The sequence below is a fragment of the Cottoperca gobio genome, chromosome 9, assembly GCF_900634415.1.
Source record: "Cottoperca gobio chromosome 9, fCotGob3.1, whole genome shotgun sequence".
Lineage (NCBI taxonomy): Eukaryota > Metazoa > Chordata > Actinopteri > Perciformes > Bovichtidae > Cottoperca > Cottoperca gobio.
This window is the reverse complement of record NC_041363.1, coordinates 10,265,311-10,287,618: the sequence shown is the minus strand read 5'-3', so window position 1 is coordinate 10,287,618 and position 22,308 is coordinate 10,265,311. Positions and strand designations below refer to the sequence as shown.

At 42.0% G+C, this 22,308-nt stretch overlaps 2 protein-coding genes across 2 annotated transcripts; both read left to right on the top strand.

Annotated features, from left to right (window-relative positions):
• The first annotated feature begins 2,485 nt into the window (after positions 1 to 2,485).
• Positions 2,486 to 11,600, top strand: rgmb (repulsive guidance molecule BMP co-receptor b). Its single transcript, XM_029440741.1, has 3 exons — positions 2,486 to 3,055; positions 6,942 to 7,477; positions 9,242 to 11,600. Exons 1-3 carry the CDS (start codon positions 2,938 to 2,940, stop codon positions 9,995 to 9,997), a joined length of 1,410 nt encoding a protein of 469 aa, XP_029296601.1. The 5' UTR covers positions 2,486 to 2,937; the 3' UTR covers positions 9,998 to 11,600.
• Positions 11,601 to 14,313: 2,713 nt separating this feature from the next.
• Positions 14,314 to 22,241, top strand: erap2 (endoplasmic reticulum aminopeptidase 2). The gene is made up of 21 exons (XM_029439697.1): positions 14,314 to 14,352; positions 15,034 to 15,306; positions 15,409 to 15,595; positions 15,684 to 15,853; positions 15,978 to 16,116; positions 16,198 to 16,332; positions 16,442 to 16,562; positions 16,671 to 16,825; positions 16,905 to 17,018; positions 17,129 to 17,260; positions 18,050 to 18,181; positions 18,752 to 18,820; positions 18,930 to 19,105; positions 19,275 to 19,354; positions 19,463 to 19,646; positions 19,785 to 19,941; positions 20,037 to 20,221; positions 20,375 to 20,536; positions 20,759 to 20,899; positions 21,259 to 21,340; positions 21,706 to 22,241. The coding sequence occupies exons 2-21, from the start codon at positions 15,143 to 15,145 to the stop codon at positions 21,850 to 21,852; spliced, it is 2,832 nt and encodes a 943-aa protein (XP_029295557.1). The 5' UTR covers positions 14,314 to 14,352; positions 15,034 to 15,142; the 3' UTR covers positions 21,853 to 22,241.
• Positions 22,242 to 22,308: the final 67 nt, after the last annotated feature.

Below are 22,308 nucleotides of genomic sequence, written 5' to 3'. Positions count from 1 at the left end.
GCTAATATATTCTAATATCAGAGCCTGTTTGAGTTGCACACATCATCTCCTCTGGCCACACTTACTTTCAAATCCTCATGAGCTTTATAGTGACTGTATGTGTTTATTTTACTGACACAATCAGTGGGGAACGAACCACCATGACCAAACTTATGGCCGGCAGTGATGTGAGTGTACACACTGTAATTGAGTCATGTTACAGTGAAACTATCCGGCTATGACACACAGCACATAAAATATCAGCCACAGAGAAGCTCTGTTTGCTACATAGCAGTCACGGTTATGGACACACACACACACTGACTCACACACAAATATATTCACACATATGTACATACTGTACAAATGCAAACAAGTTAAACCAGGGTGGCACAGTCTGGCAGAATTCAGCAGGCAGCAGGGTATTACAGCTCTGAACAAACACATGCAAACCTTCAACACACTTATTATCTTGGAGTATACAAACTGGAGTTTGGATCAGGTTCTTTATCTTTGCAATAAAAAGTTGCATTTTAACAGCCTCCCGAAAGTGGGTGTGAAGTTATTCATTTATGGGTTATAGCTGTAGGTGTAGGCAACAATAGCAATTGCAAAGGTACAGGCGATTTTGCATGTATAGCTGTGTATGCAGTGTTTTGTCATTATCGCCTGGGGGTGTTTACATTGTCTGCTCACCTTCTGCACTTTTGTTCTTTTGACTGAATAGATTTATGAATGTTGCAGTTTGAACTTATTTGGTGTGCGTGTGTGTGTGTCTTTATGTTTGTACTGTTTTGTGTCACAGAGGTGCTCCCTCCACATTGTGTTCTGTTCTGTTTCTATTTTCTATTAATGCGCTTTTTGCCAATGAAGTAGCAGAGATTATGTCTTTACAAAATCCAAAGATGGGAGGTTAGTACTCAACTGCAACATAATTATTTGGAATAAAGTGTGACGTTTCAGTGCTAGAGGGTTTAAAAAGAAAACAAACCAAGCACTCAAACGAGCCACTCTGTGGTGTACACCCGTCAATTAATAGCATTTCTTTCACAAAGTTTGCAGCTCATTTGGTCGGTGGATCAAAGAAAGTGATGAAGCAGATTTAAATCAGTGCCGTGAGGAAATCTCATCCTAAATTCACAGTTATGACAAGTGTGAGAAATTGCAAGCCATCATACACTCTTAATATTATAGTATGCAGCGGTCAGACTGTACAATCACCACGGCCCCTGGTAGACCACCACACCAAGAAAGGTCTATTCCAACACTGTTGTGCAATTACCAGTGTCATGTGCAATAGTCACTCTTACACATTTGTATCAATGACTCTGTACTTATATTACTGTTACTGTATTTTATTCTATTTAATTGTGTACTCGCCACTTTACTCTCTTGCTCTTTTGCTGTAATAACGTAAATTTCCCCGTCGTGGGACTAATAAAGGATTTCTGATTCTGATTATTTTGGTTTGAAAAAGTTTTCTTTGTGATAGTTTCAAGATCAAATTAAGGATTTTGAATCCTCTTTCGATGTTCACACACATGTACACAGCACAGAACACACACAGAAATTTTGAATTTCCCAAGCCAAGTCCCTACAGACTGAGCTACTGCTGCCCCTTGTGTGCATGTGTGAAATATGTAGGAAAAAAGGAGTTTGATTTACACTTTGACACTAAGATATAATAAAGTTTGTGGCTTGCTTTTGCAGAAAACACTTTTATATTTACATATATTTACAATGCAAGACTGCATTACAAATATGTGATCATCATACATCATAAATCATGCATGCTGATCTGGACATAAATCATGATTATTGTGTCTTGGATGATGCAGACCTTTATTTAATTTCTCTATCTAAAAAAATGTATCACACAGATTTATGACAGTGTGTGTCATGTATCTCTAGGAATGTAGGCTAGGCCACTATAACAACTATTACAGCTTGCAAAAGTAATTAACATATCCACCTCTTACCACACCCTTTTGTCTGTCGCAGCTCCTTTCTCAGGCAACTAGATATTATGTTTTCTTTTGTTGTTCAGGTGGAGGGGTTATTATTTTTAATGTTATTATTATTATTATTATTATTATTATTATTATTATTATTATTATTATTATTATTCGTAGGCCGTTATTATAAGTATTGAGTCGCTAAGAAAACACGAGAAAAAACGAACACATTTGTGAAATCTTAGAAGCTCTGCTTTATGTTAATCAGTTTGAACTCTTCCAAATAAAATTCCTTGGCAGCACAGTAGCATTAGCGTACATAAGAAACCCATTATTCTCTTTGGTACACACAGTGATTTAATGGCATCCTACTATCGTTTTACAACTTTTATCTCCGGCCTCTTCATTATTTTGTCGACTGCTCGCTTTCTCTCTCTCTCTAAATGTGTGAGAGAGTGAGAGTCGTGGTAGGCGGGTTTTCCGCCAGCAGGGTTTGGTTGATTCTCTATTGATTTGATGGAGGGGCACAGGAGGAGGAGGAGAAAGTGAAAGGGGAGGAGTGGAGGAGAAACCCCGGCCTGGTGAGGAAGAGAGATGTGATTGTGCGTGTTTGGGACGAGAGAGGAGAGCACAGAGTGATCACAATCAAGGCGAAAGTCCGACCGTGGAGGGAGCGCACTTAAATCACGTGGGGGTGTTGGGTTTGCACCGGGGAAAAAGTAAAAGTATCGTCGGAGTGACTTCTCCTTGCACTTTGTTTTCCTCCTCTTTGCTTTTCGACCCCCTCCGCCCTGCATTCCGCGGAGCAGCTGTGTTTTAATGCCCCTGCGCACCCGAGGAGGAGAGGAAGGAGAGAAGAGTGAGGAAGAAGAGGCAGAAGAAGTAGACGTAGAAGTAGAAGAAGAAGAAGAAGAAGAAGAAGAAGTGAGAAGGCCTGGACACCATCCCTCCTCGCCTTTCGGAGGACTGTCCACTCTCCCCTCCTGGCCCTGCATGGACGGGGATGGGGAGAGCCGGATGCTGTTTCCGCGGGGCTGAGCGCCTCGCCTCCCCGTCTCTAGTGCGCCGCTTCCGGCCACTGCTGCTGGTGATCATCGCTCTCTGCTGCGGTGCTCAAATAGGTAACTAACTACACTCCAACACTGCAACAACTAGCGTGTCTCTCGGTCAAGATCGCAACTAATCTGTAATTTCACGCACTTTATTATCTAATTTCGCACTAATAACTATGAGCTGCACAAACTACATCCACTGTAACAGCGTTTATTTCCACTCTGCTGCATTTAGTCGTGATCAGAGATACTTTATTAGTTATTAAACGTTTGTAATCATTGCACATTCCTTGTGTTGGGCCCAGTCCTGCCTGACAATGGCTCTCTCTCCAGCGGCAGTGCAGCAGTCTGAGCACGGATCGAGTTTCTCCTCCTCTCTCCTGGGCCGTCATTCTCCTGTCTGCCCCTTAATGGCTCATGGAGGAGGGGAGGAAAAGGAAAGAGGGAGACTATCTCTCCTCATGTCCATATATAACAGAATACAGCTTTACCCAGATTAATATCGACACAAACAGGATATATTCCAGTGTAAATATGATCATAAAAAGTTAGGATCAGGGCTGTACTTTTGTAAATGGGACTAAACCTATTGTGGAAAACAGTTAATGTTCAGTTGAATGATGCAAATTAATAAAATGCATCACAAGAGAAATCAAAGTGACTGTGTTTGAATTTCTGGTTGCTTGTCTTCACACATCCCAATCTAAGCCACATGCTGGACAGAAGAAAAATAACAAAGAATTGAACAAAAGAAGAGTGTGTTCACTGAAAGCCAAAAGTTAATAAGGTGTTTGTAAAGGTCACACTAAAACATAATATGACTCCTTCTCTGTGGCTACAAGAGCCATGATTTACTTACCTCCTTTTTACCACATTGTTTGTTGCTTTTAAATTCATTATTACGGATGCCTTTTTCATACAGTGCGAAATGCAGTATAATGTCCCTTTTACAGAAACCTGCTTTTCTTTTGTGGCCAAATCTGTGTGTGTTACTGTGTGTGCAGGGGGTCGGCTGTTGTGGCCGGCTGTCTGTTGAGCAGTCACACCTCCAGTAATTAGTTTAACACGGCTCAGGCAGCGGGACAAAACCGCCTCTGCACGAAGCCTGGTGGGAACAGAGAGACCCACTTCACATTAAAGACCCTCTTGGCACCTTCTGCTACACGTGCGTCACCTGGAAAGAATGTGTATTATTTAGTCTGTTGTTTTATTTGTTATAACTTGTACATTTCAAGGCATATAGACATATTGCATTGTCGCTCCAGCCGTCAGCTCCATGTGTCTGTTTAGACAGTGAGGCAGGAATGTCTGCGTTGTTGAAGATAGTTCGCGCTCCTGAGTGTCTGGTCGAGAGAAAGAAAGAGTGCATGCTGTAGTGAGCCCCTGTAAAGCTTTGTATCTCTAAGCTTGGAGGGATGTTTCTGTGATTTGAGCTCAGTGTGTGTGTGAGAGAGAGAGAGAGAGAGAGAGAGAGAGAGAGAGAGAGAGAGAGAGAGAGAGAGAGAGAGAGAGAGAGAGAGAGAGAGTGCACACAACAAGGTGATCAATAAGCACTTCACAAGCCATTCCCTCGGTTGAGAGATGATCCCAGTAGATCTTTCTCTGATCTCCCGAGATCAGAGAAGTTGGATAGGGATAGGGAGACAAAGAATCGCTAAACCGAGCCGGAGAGATTCAGCTGGTGGATCTTCTGACCTCTGTCTGATGGTGGAGAGGGTGCCTCAGGATGTGGAGGAGAGAGACCAGCCAGGGAATCAGACTGAGAAGGCTAAGGGCAAAAAAAACAGAATAAAAATAGTGCTATATCAGAATAGTGCTGATGGAGGGGAATTATTTGAGTTGGAAAAAATCTGACAACATATGAGTCTTGAGAGAGAAGAAGAGATGAGACCTGGGAGAGGGGGATGGAGTAAAAAAGATAGGTTGATATTGTGGTAGGACCTGGAAGGAGTGGTGAGGGCATTGCTGGCTTTTTTATTGTGTCTATATTAGATACTCACCCCAGGGGAGTGAAACAAACCAGGCTCTGGATGTGTTGAATGGCTTTCCTGCGTCAGCTCCTCACAGGAGGATTTCTTTATTCTCTTCTTAACAATATTTTCAAGGCAATTCAGTATTCCTCACCTCGACTCATCTTTCCACAAATGTCTTATTTATATGCATGGTTTGGGTTTTCTCTTGAAAGTACAGCTATGTTTGATTAGAAAGAACGCTTAGGAGGACGGATCACTGGGAGAACAAAAATATGAAAATTGTGCTTTAATATTACTAACCGTCAATTGCTTGATGCATACACAGGGATGCAAGATTGCAGGATCAGCTGGTGTGAAACTTCAGCAGATGCTTGTCATCAGAGAGGTTTCAACCTTTTATATAAGTCAGTGGTTTGAACCCGAGTCCTTCAGTTACAGTGTCAACTGTCTTCTCTGCTACGTCACCCTGCTGGGAAAATGTCAGTGAATGACTGCTTTTGTGTGTTTTTAGAGCAGCTCATGATTCTGATACCCCTTCGAAAGAGAATAAACCTACTCTGATTAGATTGGGAGTGGTATTTAGGTACTGCGGGGCAGATAGGAGGGAAAGAAGGAAGCTGTTGGTGCGCCAGTCAAAGACACAATGTGTCCTCAGTACTCAAGACCGTCTGTACCGTGGTGGTTGGCATGGACGGCAGCCTGTGCATGTGTGTGTGTGTGTGTGTGTGTGTGTCTGTGGGTTGGTGTCAGTATTTAACAGACAGGGGAGAGATTCTGAAGTGTGGTGTGAGTGGGGGTCCGTACCTGCGCCTTCATTTCTAAAACTCAGAGCACTACTGCCCCCAAATGGTGGCGCCCGACTCCGTCATGCCCCAGAATCAAATAAATGTACAAAGAAGAGCTGGAATGTGCTGTTTGCTCGTGTGTGTTGATGTGTTAGTGGTTGTGTGACATAAAGGAAATCTGTTGATTTCAGTAAAAACCATGCACTTTCTGGTTTTGCTTGGCCATTAGGAGATCATACCACCATCGGAAGATCACTGACTGTGTGCGTTTAACGGAAACATAAGCAGCATTCTTTCTAAGAAAGCAATTTGTGTGTGTGTGTGTGTCTGTGCAGCTGCCCATACACTGCAGAGCCTCTCTCTGGCCTAATCTAATAGTAGCACGCTGTGACTGATGCATTAGGTCTGGTCTCTAATCTCTCTCTCCCTCTAACTCCCTCTCTCTCTGATGATCTATGATATAAAGGGCTGGTTTGACCCTTGTTACATTCAGAAATATAGCAACAGATAAAACATCAGGGACAATTTCGGATCGAGAAATCTGTATACGGGGACAGAATAATCACTCTTTGTGATACAATTCCTTACTGGAGTTCTTAGCCATAAACAAACATTAAAACGACAAAAGAAACCTTGACGTTATATCTTATCAAGGTACATTTCTGATCATGTATTTTCTCTGCTAAACTGGCTCAAGATCACAAATACGATACCCTCAGAAATGACCAACCAACACCTTTCTGACTCAACATAAGCTTTACAAAGTCATGGAAGCATGTGTGTGTACATAGCACACCTTGTAGTGTCTTGCTCTCTCTGAACATAATACTGTACGTGTTATGTGCTCACTGGCTATATAAGCAGTTTTATCTCACTCCTTGTGGGAAAAGGTTATTTATCTTTTCTCTCTGGCTGCTCTTTGGTTTATTACACTCTAGCTTTATTACACTCACAAAGCGGCACAACTGATTCATCAAGACTTTTAACCAGCGGACCCCTCTTTTTCCAATTTTATTAGGTTGGATTGTAACAGACCGGTAGCATTGTGCGTTTAAGTTCAAAGTAACCTTAGTTGCCTTCTGTGTGCACATGAGCTCTCCATTTCTAGTTAAATCCAGCTCTAAGTGTAGTACATACCTACATTATCAGACATCTGATTAACTTTTTTTTTATACTTCTGCTCTCTGTCCTCTCCAGGTCAGTGCCAGGTGGCCACCCCTCAGTGCCGTATCCAGAAGTGCACCACCGACTTCGTCTCTCTGACCTTCCACCTGACGCCGGCCGTGGATGGCTTTCACACTGAGTTTTGCAAGGCTCTGCGTGCGTACTCGGCCTGCACCCAGAGGACAGCCAAGTCCTGCCGGGGGAACCTTGTGTTCCACTCGGCTGTGCTGGGCATCTCCGATCTCATGAGCCAGAGGAATTGCTCCAGAGACGGGCCCACGTCCTCCACGCACCCTGAAGTCGAACACGAGCCCTGCAACTACCACAGTCGCACCCAGCACTCACACTCACACTCCCACGTGCATGCACACGCACACTCCCACGCACACTCTCGGCCTGTCTACCTGTTCTGCGGGCTGTTCGGGGACCCACACCTGAGGACGTTTAAGGACAGCTTCCAGACTTGCAAGGTGGAGGGGGCGTGGCCACTCATTGATAATGACTATCTGTCAGTACAGGTCACTAATGTCCCTGTGGTACCCGGCTCCAGTGCCACGGCAACCAATAAGGTGAGAAGAAAACTTTTGTAAAGGGGAAAGCAGAGAGAAATAGGCTTTTGGGGTCTAATTTATTGTTATTAAGAATGAAAGAGTTTCTTAAGTGAGAGCAGCTGGTGTAATTTGTGTGAGTTAGAGAGAGAAATATTTTCTATAATGACTTCTAAGTTGCTTTTCTGTTCCTCAGAGTATGATATCTTATCAATGTGAGGCTAAAAAAAAAGGCACTTGCTCTACTTCTCTCTCTTCCCGTCTCTGTGTCTCTCGCTCCCTCAGACTCGAAAAGTGTGAGGCAAACAGCCCGATCTTGTGACTATCTCTTGTGACTGAAGCAGTGTTGGAAACCTAACTTGGTTAATGGCTGCATATAGCCTGACCTCTAATAACATGGAATGAGATGTGTGAAAGGACCCACTGTTTACTCATGTGTGTGTTTGCAAGTATTTATGTGCGTGTGTCTCATAAGTGGCACTCCTTGCACCCGGCTTAAAGCACTGTGTGTTAAGAGTCCTTATCCCTTCATGACAAAAAGACGCTAACAAACACACACATGCCCCACTAAATGGATGACGACCCACACAAGGTGATCTTTGTGGTGTTAAAGAAGCTATGTTGATATTTCCCCCGATGATCTGCCCTCTCTAGCTTAGTCGATAGTTTTAATTATTAAAACACATACACACCCATGCATACACTTAGTCATGCACACGTTGACAGAAACACACACACACATTAAGCAAATAGTAGGGTTGCTACACTGCGGAGCTGAAGGTTTGACCTTGTGTCAGAGGTGGGGCAAGTTATTAGTCACGATTATTAGGGTCACACACACTCTCACACACACACACACACACACACACACGCACACGCACACGCACACACACACACACACACACACACACACATTAACAGCCCTCCAGGCTTAATGGCCTGCCAGGCCTCATTCCTCACGGCTGTCATGTGAACAAAGCAGCCATTCACCGGAACTATGATGCTAGTGCTAACCGTAATGCTCACACCACACCCTGTATCCACCACTGCCTTCACTCACCATTGAGCCCGGTGTGGGGTTTTATGCGTGTGTGTGTGTGATTGCGTGTGTGCATGTGTCAGCATGTGTCAGCATGTTTGCATAGCTGTGTCAAATTACAACTTGTTAAAAAGTCATTTAGTAATTTCTCAAATGTAGTGTGATGAGAGTCAATAACCTGTGTAATGGGTGACTGTTAATATTTGTAAATGCGTGTGTGTGTGTGTGTGTGTGTCTGTGTGTGTGTGTCTGTGTGTGCGTGACTGAGAGAGAGAGAGAGAGACCGGGACTGCAAGCATTGATCATTATCATAATTTATTTTCTCAATTAATTGAAAAGATACTCAATAAAGATATTAATTTAAATAAAATGTTTGTTATCAAAGTAGTTTGCTGATTAATTTATGTTGATCAACTAAGCAATAATAAGGGCTGCAACTCATGATAGTGAATGTCCAACGAATATATTTCATTTCATTGATTGTATGAGAAACAGAAGTAGCAAATACTCATGCTTGATAAGCAGAAAATAGTTATACAATTTAAGTTAACTAATCGATTAATGGACTCATTTTTGCAGCTCTACATTTATTCTACTTATTGTTTCAGCTCCAGCTTCAGTTGTGTTTGTACTTTATCTAATGAACTGACTTTGTAACTGTGAACTTGTAACTTTGTAATTTATTGAACACACTTTAAACTTAAACATCTCTAACTTACATGATGCTCCTCTCTCCCTCTCCATAGATCACCATCATTTTCAAGCCCTATGAGGGTTGTACAGACCAGAGGGTCTACCAGGCCGTCACAGACAACCTCCCTGCTGCCTTTGATGATGGAACTGTGAGCAGCGGAGACCCCATCCACATGTCTGCTGGTGCAGAAGGTGCAACTGGGAAGGTCCGTGCTCTCTGGATCTCTGAGCGCAGCCCGGGGAACCACGTGGAGCTGCACGCTGGCTACATTGGTGTCACTGTAATCGTTCGCCAGCTGGGACGCTACCTGACCATGGCAGTGCGGATCCCAGAGGATCTGGCTCAGGCCTACGATGCCACCCAGGACCTGCAGCTCTGTCTGAACGGCTGCCCCGGTGGAGAACGCATCGACCAGGCAGGGCATCTCCCTCTGCCCCTCACCCCTCCCGCGCTCGGCTTGCAGCTCCAGCAGCTGCGCAGGCCCAGCTATTCCTCACAGATACAAGCATCCCCCTACGATGCCACGCAGGTTTTCAGTGTGGACGGGGCGAAGGAACGCTGCAGGGAGCAGCTGGAGGTGCAGGACATTTACTTCCACTCCTGTGTGTTTGATCTCCTCACCACCGGGGATGCTAACTTCACAGTGGCGGCGTACAGCGCCCAGAAGGACATGGAGAGTCTCCACCCTCATCGGGATAGATGGAGGATCTACCCCCGCGGCTCAGCCCCCTCCAGCTTACACTCTGATTCTCAACCTATCAAACAGCTGGCTCTGCTCCTGCTGTGTGTTCTGAGCGTGGCGTTGTAAGAGCGGGAGAGGGAAGTTTGTGTATGTGTGCACTGGAGAGAGAGTTTGGGGAGTTTTTTGCTGAGCACTGATACTGAGCACTGACTCCTCTCTCATGTAGAGAGGAAACAGCAGGCTGGACAGTTACTGGGAACTTGTGTTTTTGGCACACGAAGACTAGCAACACTAACTGCATCTTACCTGGCAGAGTCAGACCTCTGGGGAGTAATACAGGAGACGTGATGACGGCTTTCACAATCTGTCTTCATCTTTGGATAAGACTTGACAATGACACAAACGTACCTGTGTGGGTAAATAGAGTGTGTGGATACACACTCCAAACTGTAAATAGCTTGTCTTCAGTGCACAGTGTAATGGCGTAGAGTTTTTTTTGTGTCATTTGATGTGATTTTTCTTTGATACCTCAGACAGAGGATGTTTGTTTTAACAGAAGCACTTTATTTAGTTTTCCTTTTTTTTTTTTTTTTTTTCACAAATCCACATCAGTGTTTCTTCCTCTCTCTCTCTCTTACTGTGTTCCAACACATTCTCAAATGGCTCACGTTTTTGGAGACCATCTATGATTTGATTTGTGATCAATTCAAAGTAAAAAGTCTGTTAAATACAAGGAGCTGCCATTTTTGTTAAAATGCATCATTCTTCCAGTAGCTGATTTGACTCAGCGTCTCATTTGCAGTCAGTTAATGGGAGTTGTTCTTTTTTTAATTAAGTAGGAATATTGTCACAGCAATTTGGTTGCTGTATGAATTTGTTTTTCTTTTCTCAGTCCTGATTTCAAATATGTGGGAGTGTGTATGTGGGTGCGTCAGTGTTTTTTTTTTTTTTTTACCAGTTAGTGACATGCTTGGATGTGTTTTATTTTCTCTGAAAATCATGTCAGAGTTATTCCCACCTTTTTGCCAAGAGGCTGTGACGATACCGGCTCGTGTATGTTGCTCTCCGTATTCTTTGTTGTGTTAATTTGAGCCAAAGACAGATATTGTATGTTTTTTTTATGTATAAAGGAGATCATAGCTCACCACCAAACCAGCACCCTTCTCCTCCTCACAATCTCTCCTGTTTTTAAAGTTGCTACTGTAGACTGTTTTACTCCAGCTGCCAGAATTGACAAGCTGATCCTTACTGGGTTACGTGTAAAATACTGGATTGAAGACAAAGCACTGCAAATCACTGAAAACTTTGCCACACTGTCAGCTGAGACCTGTACTTCAGCAGTGAGTTGTGGGAAATGTATGCCATTTGATACCTGATACACATGTCCCTCAACACTATGAGCCTTTTTAACATGTAACATTATGTATAATTATGCCTCATTCGGTTGGCCATAATCAGCTTAATCTCAGTTTTTGGCAATGTGATCTCTTACATCACGTGTGAGTGTCAGTTTGGTGAAGAGTGACTGATCAATGTTGAAATACTTAACTTATTTATGAACGTAGTGTCCTGTAGAGGAAGTTAAGCTCCATATTCTTGCTGTTGGATAATAATTTAAAAAATGTCAGATGTGATTGTACTGCCACTTAGTGGTGCTCTGTTGCTATGTCAGTGTGTTACTCAAGGCGCTCAAAAAAAAAACATGGAGGAAAAAACTGTGTGCAAGTGTTTTATTTAAAAACAATAAAGTCAAAACAGTCCAAGCTTACTTCCTGATTATTAATGTCACATTTAACAGGAATATATAAAAAAGCAAAACAAGATGGAACCTTTTATTTTGTTTATTTGTAAACTTCCAAAAACCTTGAGCTAAATTTTCCCCACGTTCAAGGACTTCAGGATTAAAGATGAGTAAGAATACTTACAGATCCTTTCACAACATAAACACACACACACACACACACACACACACACACACACACACACACACACACACACATACACACACACACATAACACCATGTGCTCTAACGTCTAACCCATCTGTCTGAGGTTAGGCTTCGATCAGATACCAGGTTTGGCCTCACAGACACAATCTGTTTTCAACTGCCACAGTCGGCAACACCTGGGATGTCAATGAGACAAGGCTGAAAAAGGCGCCACAAATGATATATAGCATTTGAGACCTGCTACTCCTGTGACCCATGGCAGTGGATAATTTCCCATTTCATCCAAGAGATTCCAAAACTCAGGGTAAAACCATAATCATAAAGCCAACCTCACGAGCAGGCTTTGATCAACTTCTTCCAGCAGAAGTCCTCACTGTTCAGACTTCAGACAAGAAAGAGTTCCCCTTTCTGGGTTAGTTTACTTTCCAAGGTCACACGGTGCATCAGAAGCACTCCATTTCCAACCATCTGAAAGGTCAAATACATTGTTCAGAATCATTACATATCATGTTACATAAAACCTGTTTTCACACACTGTTAGACAAGACCATGAAGGTGAGTGAAAACCTCTTACCACTTAATAACAGCATAAGTGGTCATCAAAGTGTTGAAGACGAGGATCTTGATGAGAAGCAGCCTCATAACCAGGAGAATCACTGTGTTTGTCCACACAGCAACATCTGGGGGACGAACAACACAGATAAATATAATGAACAACTTCTGTTATGAATTAGAAGGATTTTTAAACAATTGTTTGCAACCCATTACCTTCTGTTTCTTCATATCCACAGCAAATATTCTCTTTATGATCTGAAAAGATAGAAATTGATTAAAAAAATTAAACAAAATTTAATTTGTGAGTAGCAATGACAGAAACCAAATTCATGATCAGCTGTAGTCCTACCTGATGAGGTGGCGTGGTTTCTCCTGGGAACCTTTGAGTGTCGCCTGTGACTCACAGAGCAACTGTATGATGGCCAGTCACCGGTCGCCACCGTTATGATCGCCACAGCGCTGTTGCCACGATGCTTCCTGTTTACAGCAAGGCTGTATGGTGAGCTGGACATGTGGCCTTCTGATGGTGACCTCCAGCTGACCTCTAGGTGCCCTCTCCGGAAGTCACTCACCATACAGACCAGCAGGGTCCAGCCCAGCCTCTCCCCTGACAGGTGGACCGGAGAGGCCAGAGAGGCCAGCACATTACCCTCGACCCCTCCTAAAAGATGACAGAGAACAACATGAAGAGGATGCGGAGAGATCTTGGTCGGTGGTTATCTAACAAAAGGGGATGCACTGGTAAAAATGACATGTTTGCTGTTAGCTTTTAAGAACATAATATCAAACATGGACATCAAAAAAACAATATTTAACATATTAGTGTGTAACAGTTTAATATTAAATCCTTTATGCATTTAACATTACTGCTGGATACAACTACAAATATGTCAATTGTTTGTTTTTGTGCTGCAAAAAAACTTTATGATTTTGATGTAGGAACTCGAGTAAGAGTAAATAATCCTCTATAGGCTGCCACTATTGATAATATAAAAACCTAAGGATAGTGTGTTGCATGTTGCAGATTTCTAAATAAAAATATTGAATTGACTTTCCACAGCCACTGATTAACTCACACACGGTGGTCATGCTTTAAACAAACAAAGAAAAAAACTAACAAAAAGAAAAATCACACACAAAAGAGAAGTCATTTGTTTTGGATATTTATGATTTTCACCAAACAGAAATGTGTAATTTTCTTACCCATTGATTCAAAAGTATTCACCATAATAATGTATTAAAATTAGAAAACTCTTACCTGTCCACAAATAGATGATAGAAAGGTAAAATAAACCCCTGGATGGCTCAGTCATGTCTGTGTTAGTTATTGTAGCTTTAGTGCTGCCTTGATTGTGTGTGTGTGTTCGTGCACTTAGTGTATTTTGTGAGTGTGTGAAATGGGGGCATGCCGTTTAGCTTTGCCAGGAGCATTGCATTATGGGGGATTGATAGTCACATTGCTTTGACCTTACATTACATCAACAATGAAACCCACAAACCCAAACACACACACACACACACACACACACACACTCACAGAGGTAGAGAAGTATGTGCTCAGTGTGAGCTCTTAAACACAGTGTGGGCTTTATCTGCGTTTATAAAGAGTGTTAAGTGCTGAGGACAGGACAGTAAGTCAGTGTAGAGTCATTTGAACAACAGGAGACACACCTGCCTCGACTGTTAGATCTGAGGTAAGAAACTGATCATATCAAAGCACCAAGAACATTAGACAACACTATTGTAAGGTACACACACACACACACACACACACACACACACACACACACACACACACACACACTAACTTATGTATAATAACTGTGGTTACAGTGCACATCAGCCTCTGTATCCTCTAACAATAGCTGGAAAATACATTACACACGCGCACACACGCAATGTGAGTCAGCCTTTAAGAGAAAGTGAAACTGAACTACAGGAACATGAGGGAAGGATGATGAAGCTAAACTGATCGAGGTAAAGCTTTTTGGACAATTTCTTATTGATTTCTGTAAACACATGACCTCTAAAGTGAATACAAGATGAGCATTACTTTACTAACTGTAATTTCATAACAGTCTTCCACAAGTGTTTACGTTGTAAATAACGTAATGTTCGCATTATCAGCTTGGTACAGCACCACTACTGTATGTAGCCTGATTTGAACTGCAGTTCTGCTGCTGCAGCTGTTGTCACCACACAGTTATAGCTGTGTCCTCATCTTGTTTTGTCCGCATGGAAAATCATGTGGTTTGATTGTCACATGTTTGAGTCTCCTTCAGGCTGAGTTGTGTTGTAGTTACGGTCTAAAAAACCTAAACACAGCCCTAGTTAGCCCGAATTCATTTACCTCTCAACAGAATTCATATATGAGTCATTTTGTGGCAGATAAATTATTTGGAAGTATGGATAAAATGTTAACAGTGGTAGTAAAGGTATGTCCACGTTTTTACAGTGGACATAGTAAACTTTTAAACCATAGCTACAACCATAAACATGGTTGAAGGAGGCAGGAAGACATTAGTGGTGAGACACTCCATTTTAACATTTTTGGTTGGACTTGAACTGGAACACAGGAAGAACATAAAAATAATATAATACAAGTTTACTAGAGAAATATATGTGGTGTGTTCTTAATTCTGCTCTAATGTCTTTCAGGTTGAAAAGAAAAGGTCCTGACATTTTTGATTCAGCCATATTCTGATGGTGTGATACTGGCTGTTAGCCATTTATTTTAATTACGTGGTTGAAGGACATTTCCTATACAATGGTCTTGGTGAGGCTGTTAGTGCTGTCCCTATTCCACGTGTCTCTGGTTGGGTCTCACCAGAGTTCACAACAGGCGTCATCCCCACCTCACCCCGCAGGAGAACAGTCTCCCGTGGGATCTGGTAAACTGTCCTTCCCTTGGAGCCAGCTTCGCCTTCCAAGGTACCTATTACGTTTTTTAACAGCCGCATCCAAGATAAGAAAGAATTGATAAAAAGTTCTAGGACCTCTGTCTCTTGAGTCATTGATGTATCTTCATCTCAGGTACATAATTCCTCTTCACTACTACCTCCACCTGCACCCCAACCTCACAAGTCTCAGTTTCACTGGCTCAGTGCAGATCCAGATTGATGTCCAGAACAACACAAACTGGGTTGTATTACACAGCAAGGGTTTGCAGATCTCCAAGGCCACCATAATGGACCAGGACTACGCTCATCTGTCTGATCAGGTAGTTAGTAAATGCAGTTATTTTTACATCTTATTTGTCATTGTTACCTACAATGGACACAACTTATTTCTATACCCTCCTGTTCTAGGTTCTTCCAGTTCTTCATAACCCTTCCCATGAGCAGATTGGCATTTTCTCTCCCAGGGTGCTCAGCAGCGGGCAAAAGTACTTTCTGCATATTGAGTTTGGGGCAGAACTTGTAGAAGGCTTCTATGGTTTCTATAAGAGCACCTACAGAACAAGCACAGGAGAGACCAGGTAAGATCAGATGTTTCACAGCAAGCTTAGTAAAAGATCCCACACATGCAGGGAGGTTCCAACAACAGTTTAATAGTCTGTTGTCTATACAATATAAAAAGTGTCCGCTGATGTCTGTTTTCAGAACCTTAGCTTCAACTCACTTTGAGCCCACGAGTGCTCGGATGGCATTCCCTTGTTTCGATGAGCCAAGCTTCAAAGCCAATTTCTCCATATGGATCAAGAGGAGTCCAGACTACATTGCTCTGTCCAACATGCCTATAGTGAGTGTCGCGTATGCTAGTTATCACATATGTTCACATGTATGTTAGAAATGGCTACAATCAAGTGTTTGTGTATTTCAGGTCAAGACAGTTGAAGTAAACGACGGCCTGCTTGAGGACCAGTTTGATGCAAGTGTAAAGATGAGCACGTACCTCGTAGCTTTTATCATATGTGACTTCAGATCTGTCACCGCAACAACATCTTCTGGGGTGCAGGTGTGGTCTCCCTGATGATATTTGAACTCCTTCATTTCTTGCCAACACTATTTCTTTCTCGGGGACACATTTTAATTGTTTTTTTTCCTGCACTGTTCTGTGTCTGTAGGTGTCCATCTATGCCTCCCCTGAGAAGTGGCAGCAAACCAGCTATGCCCTAGAGGTTGCTGTCAAAATGCTAAACTTCTATGAGGAATATTTCAACATCCCCTATCCTCTACCCAAACAAGGTACCTTTTGTTCAGTTTTTCTGTGATTACTTTTCACATATTGTCCGTCACGTTCCCCTCTTTACCCTGTCACTTTCCGTCCCCTGACTTGTGTTTTCCCCTTCTCAGATCTGATAGCCATCCCAGACTTTCAATCTGGTGCGATGGAGAACTGGGGTTTGACCACATACAGAGAAACCAGCCTACTCTTTGATCCTCTCACATCTTCCATTTCTGATAAACTCTGGGTCACTATGGTGATCGGCCATGAGCTCGCCCATCAGGTAAGTGGGCATACAGGATTGAGCATTTGTTTGGCTTCACTTGTTCAGAAGCTCATAATGTTAATAATCTTGCCTGCAGTGGTTTGGTAACTTGGTGACCATGGAGTGGTGGAACGATATCTGGCTGAATGAAGGATTTGCCAGATACATGGAGTACATTTCAGTGGAGGCCACCTACCCTGACCTCAAAGTGGTATGTGCTCTGTTTAATCTGAGAATCGACGCAATTTAATGATAGTGGCATATTAGTATTAGGCCTAGGGTAGAGTATTGACAAATCATGTTTTGTGCACAATCTTGCAGGAGGAATATCTACTGCACACCTGTTTTTCAGCAGTCGGTCATGATTCGTTGAACTCCTCTCGGCCAATATCCAGCCCTGCAGAGAACCCCACTCAGATCAAACAGATGTTTGACACAGTCTCCTACGACAAAGTATGCTTTCAGTCTCATAAATGTGTTCAGTCACAGTCACAAAGAGCAATATTCAACTGATAATGGAAATGTAATATGAGTGTATTATCTGTGGACATGTATTACCTGCAAACTAAGGGATACATAAAACAACTATATTTTAAAGAAAACTTTTGATCAGCCTGGTTTGAAATAGTTGGAAAACAGCACATTTGTGACTGTATACATTTTGATCTCAACAACATTGAAACTGCTTTGAAACCAACTTACAGCATAGATAGATAGATAGACAGACAGACAGACAGACAGGCAGACAGACAGACAGACAGACAAACAGACAGACAGACAGACAGACAGACAGACAGACAGACAGATAGATAATTGGGAAATTATTATGTTGCAGCAGCAACAGCAGGTTATTATGTATTTCACAGGAGTGAAAACTACACAGTAAATATATATATATATCGACCCAGAAAGATATATATATCTACAGAGTATTTTTAGAATACACAATATAAAATATAAAGAAATAAGTTATAATACACTATAATGTACCAAACTACTACAACTAAAATATAAACATACTATACATACAGACAAGTGTGCAAAGTAGTTGCAGTTTCTTTAATTTAAATTTAAATGCAGTGAGATTGCATTTAGACTGTGGGTTTAAAGATGTCCACATCGTGCAGGGTTATTGAAGGAGCAAAACAGTAGAGTCTGGTTTAAAAAGAAGCTACGAAGCTGAAACTTGTAACCTTTCATGGCCTATTAATTAAATAATGCGTTCTCTGTGTCTCCCACCAGGGAGCATGTGTCCTGCAAATGCTGCGACATTTTCTGACAGATGATGTGTTCCAGCGGGGGATAGTACGATACCTCCGGAAATACAGCTACAGAAATGCTCTCAACCAGGACCTGTGGGACAGCCTAGCCAATGTACAAACACACATTATATTAATGTGTCTGAAATTCACTTTGTAGTCCTTTGACATCTTTTTGTAAATCACTTAATTAATCATTTTTGTTTTTGTTTTATAATGGATGCTGTAGTGTTTTAGATTTTAGATTTGTTTTACCTCCTTCCATTCAGGAGTCATTGTTTTTTCCCCAAATGTATTTCATTATGGTTTATAAATCAATCTGCTGAGACTTGTAAATTGCACAATGTAGTTAAGGTAATTGATCAAAAATAACATTATGTCTGCTTTTATTGCCATCAAAATTATGTTATCTTTGACCAGTAATGCAATTGTAAGTGATTCTACAAGAAAACACCGCCGTGCCATGCATCGATACAAAAACATTGACAAAAATGAAAGCAGACATGGTGTCCATTGTGATGGATTACCAATCTCAAACAAGTTTAAAGTCTCTCAAAGTTAATTGTACTGTATTGTATAGCATTTCATTTGAATTTAATTGAACAGCTGCCTTCAAGGTAGGAAGATTGCAAACATGACGTACTATGGTGAGCCGCAATGTAACGTACACATTTTTGTTTTCCAGACATGCTCCGAGGAGGACTTCATTTCAGGAAAACATTGTTACAGCAGCAGCCAGGCCTCTAAAAATGCAGTGAGTAAACATATAAAAACCCACTCACTGACCTCTCTTCATGGGTTTCCCTCTTACACGATTATCTGACCTTGTGACGTGTTGTGGTCCCATGCATTGTCTCCTACAGTACCTGTTTGCAGGGGAACACATGGACCTGACAGCCATGATGAACACTTGGATTCTACAGAAAGGTATTCCTCTGGTAACTGTAACTAGGAAGGGGCCCCATCTGCTGCTTAGACAGGACAGGTTCCTGAGGACAGTGCTGCCTTCTGAGCCTCTCTGGTCCACATTGCAACAGGGGTGAGCATGCACATGCACGTTCACAGTTATTTTCAAACTATTTCATTTACTCTTCTATTAACACTGTATGTTGCTCTTCAGCTAAATGCCCATTATTACCTTTACTTTGAAGTAACTATTTTGAACTTGAGGTTCAACACTTTTAAAATGATACTTCCTGTTCTTGTAGTTTCCTTTGGCATATCCCTCTGACATACAAGACGGATGCTTCCAGCACAATTCACAGACACTTGATGACAGCACACACAGGTAACAGAGAAGAGAGAATATGTTAAATATAAATCGTGCATATCTTCACTTTTGCTTTGCCATTATATGGTTTTCTATCCTCTCTTTTGCTGTTTGTGTCTCATATAGACAGCATACATATAGGAGAGGACGTCAGCTGGGTGAAAGTAAACACTGACATGACAGGCTATTATGTGGTTCATTACGAGAATGGCGGTTGGGACGAGATGACAAAACTACTGAGGGAAAACCACACTGCTCTGAGCTACAAAGACAGGACTCACTTGATACACAACGCCTTTCAATTGGTCACGTAAGCATCTTATGTGTGTGTGTGTGTGTTTGTGGCTTTGTGTGAGACCAATAGAAACAGTAACATAAACAAAACAGCTTTAATTATCCCACCTGAAACGGCGCCTAACCTTTTAAATATTCTTGCATTTCTCTAAAGAGCAGGTCATCTACCGCTCAATAAAGGCTTGGACCTGATTGGTTACCTGCAATTGGAGAAACACAATGTGCCTCTCCTCCAAGGACTGGGCTCTCTGGAGGCCTTTTACCGGATGATTGAGAAAAGGAACGAGTTTGATGTAACAAGCAACCTGGGGGTAAGAAGACTACACACATTTAGTACGATATTTATGCTAATGTTGGTATGAAATTCAGTTTTTGTTCATGTGAGATGCCGTCTCTCTGTGTGCAGAAGTACATCCTGCGATTTTTCCGTGCGGTCATTGACCAGCAGACGTGGAGCGACAGGGGCTCTGTGTCTGAGCGACGCCTGAGGTCAGAGATCCTGTCACTGGCTTGCCACCTGGATGACCCTCCTTGTCTGGAGCAGGCACGGCAGAGCTTCAAAGACTGGCTTCAGTCTAACGGTACACTCAAGTATGTCCGTCTAAATTATATATTAACACATATTATTATCAGTCAACAAATGCTGATATCATTCACAATCACATTCCTGTGCTAGGCTGGACCATATCATTTGATATTTCATCACGTCTCTAATGTGCATGTCTCTGCTTATGTTTACCCTAGCTTGCCAACTGATGTGGCAGAGACAGTTTTTTCAGTTGGAGCTCAGGATGACCACGGCTGGGCTTCTCTCTTACACACGTACAACGTCTCCCTCTCTGCAGCACAAAAAGGCAAACTCCTGTTTGCCTTGACCTGCAGCAGAGACAAAAACAAACTACATAGGTACATCTTCTCCCCTTTACACTTTTTACACAGTTAACGCTGCCACCATGTGGCAAACGTGTGGTATTGTATCACAGTGCAGCCAACAGATATCCAATATTTGTTCTGTGTCCATGTTACAGATATGTTAAACAGTGGAGGCTATTAGTGGAGGCTCTGCAAGTGATGGCAGATAATGTGGCTTTAATAGAGCAGGCTATATTTTGTGTGTTTACATTGCAGATTGTTAGAGTTTGGTCTTGAAGGGAAGATGATTCGATCCCAGGATCTGTCCACTCTCATCCTCATGGTGGCCAGGAACCCGCGAGGACATCACCTCGCCTGGAACTTTGTCAAGAAGAACTGGGACACACTGGTTCAAAGGTTAGTGCACCAAAGACATTGTGAATGGCAGTATAAGTCAAATAAGTCAAACCATGTGATGCTATGAAAACATAGTAATATCTTACCCAGTATATACATGTATATACTCTGTGACACATGCTTTTTACTCATCAAGTTGCTGTGAGTTGGATGCATACGCTTTGTGTAAACCAGTAAGCCTCACCTGTTTAGTGGCTTTGATGCTGTTTAACAAGTGAAACAGGTTATGATTTACTGTAATAAGGATCTGAATATAGCGCAAGAAACACATTGGGTGGTTGATTCCCAATAACGGTGTGTGTATATGAAGGAAGAAATATTAATGTGTTGCTCTCTTCTCTTGTCTTTCTACTCACCAGGTTCCAGTTGGGCTCCTTTTGTATTAGAAACATCATCATTGGCACCACAGGCCAGTTTTCATCTCCAGAGGAACTCACTGAAGTAAATGCACTCTTATATCTTGAACTGAACTGTATTCTGCAAAGCAATTAAGAGATAAACCAATATTTCAATATGCTATTGGTATTGGCTGGCATTGGCACCATCTGCAAGATTATTGATAGTGATGATAAATGGTAATAGCAATGTCACCTGCATTTGCTCTCAGACACTCGCTAAAAATGCTGATTCTAATTGTTTTCAGGTCAAATAAAGCGTGGTACTGACATAAAAAGACATATCTATAAACCCATAAGCAGTAATAAATGTGTGCTAATCTTGTTACAAATATAATTGCGACTTTAACTGAAAGAGAAGTTGTATGCTTGTTTGTGTTTTTGTAAACGTATCTGTGTTTGATCCTGCAGGTGCAGTTATTCTTTGAGTCCATCAAAGAGCAGGCGTCTCAGCTGAGAGCTACTCAGGTTGCCCTGGACAACGTGCAGAAAAATGTTCGCTGGTTTCAGAGGAACCTAGAGACTCTGAGGAACTGGCTGAACCAGCAAATGAAGTGAAAGACAGCAGAAAGAGGGGCGGCGGTTGGCAGATGCCACAGAGAGGATATTTGAATGTTTTTGTTGATATTGTATGTGTTTTTATTTGATAATTGTAATGTCCTCGGTATCACTGAAGAGTTGTTTATAAATTAGCGTTTTGTAAATTTTATGGGGACTTATTTACTTTAACAAAAAAATTGTAGAACTGGCAGCTGAGCAGTAGTGTGTGAGGAGCAGTGTGTGTGTGTGTGTGTGTGTGTGTGTGTGTGTGTGTGTGTGTGTGTGTGTGTGTGTGTGTGTGTGTGTGTGTGTGTGTGTGTGTGAGAGAGAGAGAGAGAAGGAGATTAATTGCTGTGTGAATTGATTATTCACTGAATAGACTATAAAAGTGTTCATTGTTCCTCTGACATCTTTGTATGTGTTTTATTAACTAAAAAAAGTACAACCATTGAGTTTGTGTGTGCGTGAGTGTGT

Excerpts from the sequence above, each read along its gene's own strand:
- rgmb (XM_029440741.1), top strand. The coding sequence starts at position 2,938 with ATGGGGAGAGCCGGATGCTGTTTCCGCGGGGCTGAGCGCCTCGCCTCC. Across the intron at positions 3,056-6,941 it reads CTGCTGCGGTGCTCAAATAG|GTCAGTGCCAGGTGGCCACC; the intron begins GTAACTAACTAC and ends TGTCCTCTCCAG. Across the intron at positions 7,478-9,241 it reads GTGCCACGGCAACCAATAAG|ATCACCATCATTTTCAAGCC; the intron begins GTGAGAAGAAAA and ends CCCTCTCCATAG.
- erap2 (XM_029439697.1), top strand. The coding sequence starts at position 15,143 with ATGGTCTTGGTGAGGCTGTTAGTGCTGTCCCTATTCCACGTGTCTCTG. Across the intron at positions 17,261-18,049 it reads ACACAGTCTCCTACGACAAA|GGAGCATGTGTCCTGCAAAT; the intron begins GTATGCTTTCAG and ends GTCTCCCACCAG. Across the intron at positions 19,647-19,784 it reads AACGCCTTTCAATTGGTCAC|AGCAGGTCATCTACCGCTCA; the intron begins GTAAGCATCTTA and ends ATTTCTCTAAAG.